This window comes from Hyalella azteca, unplaced genomic scaffold (assembly GCF_000764305.2).
Source record: "Hyalella azteca isolate HAZT.00-mixed unplaced genomic scaffold, Hazt_2.0.2 contig8922, whole genome shotgun sequence".
NCBI lineage: Eukaryota > Metazoa > Arthropoda > Malacostraca > Amphipoda > Hyalellidae > Hyalella > Hyalella azteca.
Genome location: NW_025939005.1, coordinates 13,964 through 20,376, shown reverse-complemented (window position 1 = coordinate 20,376; position 6,413 = coordinate 13,964). Strand labels below are relative to the sequence as shown.

Sequence of the window (6,413 nt, the reverse complement as noted above, 5' to 3'; positions counted from 1 at the left end):
ATATGGGAATTTGTTGTCTTTGTTTTTCGATGTTTTCAGCTCATATTTAAATTAACACATCGTCGTACAACTCAATAATGCTTGGCAAAACTGCGATGTACGACGCTTTACCATGATGACTAAAATCCCTGCCGTGCTACGCGCGCGCCGATAAGTGGAAATGTATAATTGAAAAGCCAAGACCGATCATGGCCAAGGTAGTCTTGCCAGGGTCACTAGCGGGCGAACTTTGCAGGTGAGACGTCGTGTCGGCTTTCCCACCATCATTGACGATTACATTTCCACGTCACTCTAAAGTCGCAGGCCCTCTTTAGAAATGTTCATTTTTATGAACGAAACTGAGCTAAATCTTTCTAGCGCCATAAAAACAGCATTTTAGTCACCATGTGATCATCATACCCTAAAAATCGTAGTTAACCTACTTCTGACCATTATTAAACGATTTTTAGTGACGAGCGGCGAAGTATATGCAGTTTCTGCTGAGTGGCGACTTTGTGTCATTGACGGTAGATACGGTGACGATATATGGTTATGAATTTAATTGTAATTAAATTGTATTAATTATAATTTAATCGTAATTAAATTAACGATGAGTTGTTTTACGAATTTCGTGTTGGGATATCACTCCAGAATCCTTAGTTTTTTTATATCAATTGAACTAATTCAAAGATACTCGCGACTTTGGCTTGTGTTGTTTCGTTCTGTAATTAGCGGGGCAGCCAGTATTCGAATGATAATTCGATTTCTGAGAAGATGTGAAATCACAACAATTGACAATGAAACCGTTTTTCCTAAATCGTTCTCAATTATCGGAAGAGAAAACATAGATTCGGAGCGTAGTCATAATTTCTTTACGTTGGTTCGTTTCTAATTATAACCCCAAATGCGCGTTTTATGGGGATTGCACAAATCAGCCCTGAATCGAACAGAACGCCTAGCATATTCCCGTAAGGTCACCAATCCCGCGGAGCCTACCGTCAGTAACCTAACCCATGCCATCTTGTTTTAAATATGTGCTTTACACCACCATATACGGGAGCAAATTACACTGAAAATTACATCGAAACATCACTTTATAAATTAAAATTACATCATTACATCACCCTGGCTATAGCTCGATTGCAACCAGTGTATAACCTATAGCTCGTCGTGGAAACTGTAAGAAACCTGCCTTGCACCACCATACCGCGGATCGAATATGACTTAATGGAATCGTTAAATTACGCATCTTTTTAGCTTACAGCTTCTGCGGTTAGGTTTCAGATGGTTTAGTTCAGTTCCAAAATCCATCGTAATTCGACAAGTGGGCGTTCGACTGTGGGCTGATTCAATGCATAGGCGAGACACGGACGGGTTGGTGATGGACATCATAAATCTGTAAAGGCAGACGATGTTAGGCCATGCTTCAGCAGGCTGTTTTCCTTTGGGCTCATTGATCAGGTTCAATGGATGTAATCTGTCTGGTGGCTTGGTCCAGAATTGTTGGAAGATACGTTCTCGAGGGAAGGGATCATGACAATCCATTCGAGCACGGCAGTGGTGGTCTCCGACAGGTATTTCGTTTCGTGCAACTGATTGAAACTGAATTGATCGTGCAACTGAATTGATTGATTGAACTGAACATAACTCAAGCAATTTATTTGCGGAGGCGGAGTTATGCAGACACTCGCGCAAAATGTTTGGGTCGGAAATTTCTGGCCAAAAATTGTCCGAAGTTTCGGCCCAGAAGTGTTGAAAAATGAAGAAACCCCCCCTAAGTAGCGTCAAGTCAAGCGGTTCTCATATTTGTTAGGATGGGTGAATATTTTACCTATCGTTACTCGAGCATAGAAATTTATCGTAGATCGCATTTGTCACGCATATAAATGTTATATAACGGAATAACATTTGCAGTGCACGTGATGGGGACGGCCGAAGTAGTTGCGTGGTGCCTGCTGGTCAGTTGGCTACCAGCATCTGTGGTAGGTGTGTGGTCGCATCGCTACGACCTCCTCTCCTACTACGACTACAGGATCGCTTACCCCAATGAAACCTCGCCTGTTTCTTCTCCTAGTACGTCAACCTTGCTAGCGTAACTGTGGATAATTTGAATTCAATCAACTTCTTTCTCACTCGACTATATGAAGTCTCGATTTATCTAAATACATAGACTTCTTATAATTTTTCTTTGCGTTTCCTCTGTTGGCGTCCCTAAGTTGATTTCTTCTAATTACCTTAAAGTTGGCAGTCATTTTTAATGTATGGTATCTTGTGTATTAAAAACGGATAAAATGAGTATGACCCTCCGCTGGCTGGCAATTATATTTTTCACGGCCCATTTCTATGTCCTTGATTCTTAACGAGTATATGAATGGTAAATATCTTAAAATGTACAGAATAACCAAATGCAGGCATTAAAGCTTCGCAAAGAATAAAATGTCTCTGTATATGTCATATTAACATATTATTAACTGATATTTATTCTATAAACGGTTTCAAAAATTTTATCATCGATAAAAAATCGTGCTCGATTCGATTTCAGTAACTGAACCCAAAAATTCATTGATTCAAACTCGGCAGTTGAATCACGAAAAAATTTATCAGTACCATGTGAGTGACAAAGAGCGCAGTGAGTGACAAAGAGCGCATTTTCTCGTCCGCCTGGGAAGTCACGGACAGACAGACGGACGGACGGACTTGACGAGCACAGTAGCGCCTTGTTTTCCATAAATGAGAAAATGCGCTAAAAATATATCATGAAAAAATTCCAGACACAGACATCGTCTCATTTCAACTGCAGGATCTTGCCGCACTCTCTGCGTGTTTGATGAGGGATGTTCCGCGTCATCCGCCACGCCCTCGGACAAACGAGGGGAGTTCGAGTGCAGGGTCAGCCGCGTCGCCGAGGCTCACCGCACCATCTCCCCTCATTCAGACTCCGTCGCCTTCATCAAAGAAAGTGGGTCTCACCCACCGATTATCTGTCCTTGAAATAACGTTGAATAAACGTGATTGCAATTAAATCAATTTTAATCAACGTTATTCGCCTTGGTGACAGCGAGATCGTTCCTTACATGCGAATAACCTTGAGGTAAAGTTGAATTGACCATATTCAGAGTCTAAACGTTCAATTAACGTTGATTCAAGCCTGGTAGTTTGCAATATATTGTAGTGAGTGTGTTCTTGTTTCACAGAAAATACGAGTAAAGAGAAAGTGAGAGGCGCGAGATCCTTTGCAAGGATTTACAAGAGAGAGTCTTAATGAGAGGTCAAAAGAGTAATGTTGAGAGTGCGAGTTAGTCTTAATGCGAATGCAAAAAGAATAATTTTGAGAACACGACAAAGTCTCAATGAGAATTCAAAATAGTCTTTATGAGAGTGCAAAAGAGTCCTAATGAAAGTGTAAGAGAATCAGGATAAGAGCACAAGAGAGACATAACGAGCGCACATTAAAACTTGAGGACACAAGGACTGAGCGTAAAGATAACATAATCAAAACCTGTGAATCTTAATCGTAGAATATCCGACTATTACTTCAACATTCAAAGGCGCGAGATTAAAATTTGATTCTTACGGTTGATTAGCTTACGATTCGCACGGTAGTTAGCACTCGCTTGACATGGTGATCTTTTCATTATTAGTAATTAGTAATTAATTACTAATTATTAGTAATTAATTAGTTAGTTTAAAAGACAGTGAGTAATTCAAGCTGTTCTCACGCATATATAATTGCAACTTTTTCGGTTATAATGGAATAATGAAGAGAAGTTTGACGACCTCACGATCGTTTGCGTGCAGATTACAATATTGAAGATGTTCCTATATATTGAACTTTATATCGAAGCTTAATAGTCAATCTCGTTCCAATGATGTCACTCAATTAACACTTGCCGGCAAGAACAACAATTCGCTGCATTTTAAATTTATTGCCATAGTGATTGTAATCTAAGTAAGTGATAGTGATGGGAGTAAATAAAATAAGTAAATAGTGATGGTAATGGGAATAGTGGTTGTGACTATACGTTTGAAAAACCTAATATGCATTTGACTGACTAAAAATAGCAAAAATTTGCAGAGCTAATTGCACGCACTTTGAAACCACAGCTCGCTGCTCCAACTTGAATGTTCTCAACCACCCGGGTCACCTATAGCCGCTTTCGGCTAAAATTTTTTTTCCTTTGATAACCCATGCCAGAGTTAAAGTTCAACGTTAATTATTGGTCATTTTGACAAAGTATGGCCCTGAGAAAGAGCGTATTAGTGCAAACCAATATACAAATCCTCTCACTGTTTCCATTTCAATTTGTTAGTAACATTGTGTTCATCAATACAATCCTGAAATGAATCGCACATTTAACAATCTATTTACTAAGGGATGCCCAAGTGGTACTTTTGGAGCGATGGTAAAGACTCAGTAACATTGTGTACATCAATACAATCCGGAAATGAATTACACATTTAACAATATATTTACTAAGGGAAGCCCAAGTTGTTCTTCTGGAGCGATAACAAAGACTTCACACCGAGCGGCTTCAGCGACCTCTGCTCCAGCAAAGGAGGAAAATTAGGGATCATCTCTACCATCCAGGACATCGAATACATCAAGAAGAACATCATGGCAGGTTCGTGGAGATTTGTTTTGGTAGAATTATTTGCTAACAATATTAATTAGTGAGTATAAATTGTTCATTATATGTTCATCTACTGGATCACTTAAGCTTGTCATACAATGACAGAGGTGGATGACCAGGGCGGTTTCTTCATCCCTCTGGTCGGCAAGAAGGTGAACGGTACAGCATATCGAGTGCGTTGGTTGGATGTTGAACACGGAGTTGACACCTATCATCCCCTGAACCTCTTCTTCTCCGACAGCAGCTCCTTCAATGGCCAAATTTGTCACAAAATCAGCCCTCAGAACGGACTCACTCTGCGACGACTCGACTGCGGCAGTGGGTCAAAGCAAAAGCTGTTGTGCTACAAGTATCAGGACTGATCATGCGACTGAGAATCTAGTGAATGAGATCAAATTATTATCACTCAAGTTCCAAATTTTTTTAATGTAATCGCCAGTTTCTTCGTAAAAGTTGCACCAAGTTTACAGAAAATTTCGCAACGGTATAGAATATCGATGATTAAAATTTCACGCTTTGAATGGAAATGGCATGCACGTGCAATTAGAATATATCTACTCGGCAATTCCCTCCTAAATGATAACGACTGAACAAGTCGAAATTATTCAACTGTTACGCTAGTTACTACGGTCATGGAATAATGGGAGAATCGTATATTTTCGGTTCGGGAACACGAAACTTACGTCGCATGTATGTCACTGTACGAATTGCACATGCGACATTAATTTCGTGTTTCCGAATCTTGGAATCTTGCTTGTCGGAAATAAAATTGTCAAAACATAGTTTAATATCACAGGAAGATTATATCTAGTCCCATTTCGTCAATAATTAATAGGATATATTTAGGATAATAGGATAATGTCACAAAATATTTCCGGTGGCGTTCCCATATATGATGTGTTCTTTCACTATATATACACTATATAAAATTTACTTTCTCACATCATTTAACAGAATAAAAATCTATTACAATCATTCAATGATGAATGTTAATTATTGTCAAGGATAATCAATTCAAAGCTAAATGAATTTATTTGATTCGCATTCGAAAAGTGCTAGATGATAAAAAGCAAAATTACTGATCAAGGAATATTTTCATGAACACGAGTTTTGCGCACCTCTTTTCAGAGTATAAATTGTGGATCACGTGTTAAATCTTACTTATTCAATATTTTACGACGACGGCCTCCATCAATTTAGTGCCGCACCATAAATAAAGTGTTGATTGAATCCAGAAAATAATCGAGACCTCTATTCGTAAATTTGCTAATTTGCGCCCAGTTTCTTAAGATGTGCCAACATTTCGTTGGGTCATGTTGAAAATTTTTTAAATTTTTTTTATTTGTGATAAGCTTCTATAAGATTCGGTTTTATCAAATTTCATGTGTGCATTGATAGTAACAAGTTGAAAGTTCAATTGAAGCTCCAGTTTTAATTCTATCCGAAATTTTAACAAAGACATTCATGCCTTGAAACAGTATAAAGTTCTTCAGAAATAAAAGAGATGAAAGCACCAAGGATTTCGTTTCAGTGTCCCATTTTTACAGTACTCGTAAAAAAATATATTATCAATTCATTCAAAACTATCGATCGGTATTCGCAGTAGAAATCATAACAGCTGGTCAAACTGTGAACTTCATAATGCAATCCGACCCCGAATTTATGAAGAAGAGAAGAAAAGCGATGAAGGGAAAAAGAGTGTGAAGGAAGAACTCGAACCAGAAGAAAAGCCACAGCTTGAAGATTTGTCGCAACATCTACGCAGGACTACAAAGCAATCGTGGTTTAGGAGAAGAAGAAAAA

The 6,413-nt window shown here is 38.6% G+C and overlaps 1 protein-coding gene across 1 annotated transcript; it reads left to right on the top strand.

Annotated features, from left to right (window-relative positions):
* The first annotated feature begins 1,892 nt into the window (after positions 1-1,892).
* Positions 1,893-6,127, top strand: LOC108670375. The gene is made up of 4 exons (XM_018157844.2): positions 1,893-2,052; positions 2,780-2,938; positions 4,458-4,601; positions 4,716-6,127. The coding sequence occupies exons 1-4, from the start codon at positions 1,902-1,904 to the stop codon at positions 4,970-4,972; spliced, it is 711 nt and encodes a 236-aa protein (XP_018013333.1). The 5' UTR covers positions 1,893-1,901; the 3' UTR covers positions 4,973-6,127.
* The last annotated feature ends 286 nt before the right edge of the window (positions 6,128-6,413 follow it).

What these genes read in the sequence shown, in the direction of transcription:
- LOC108670375 (XM_018157844.2), top strand. Translation starts at nt 1,902, where the DNA reads ATGGGGACGGCCGAAGTAGTTGCGTGGTGCCTGCTGGTCAGTTGGCTA. An exon ending in CTCGCCTGTTTCTTCTCCTA is followed by an intron (nt 2,053 to 2,779) that starts GTACGTCAACCT and finishes TTTCAACTGCAG; the next exon opens with GATCTTGCCGCACTCTCTGC. An exon ending in CAAGAAGAACATCATGGCAG is followed by an intron (nt 4,602 to 4,715) that starts GTTCGTGGAGAT and finishes ATACAATGACAG; the next exon opens with AGGTGGATGACCAGGGCGGT.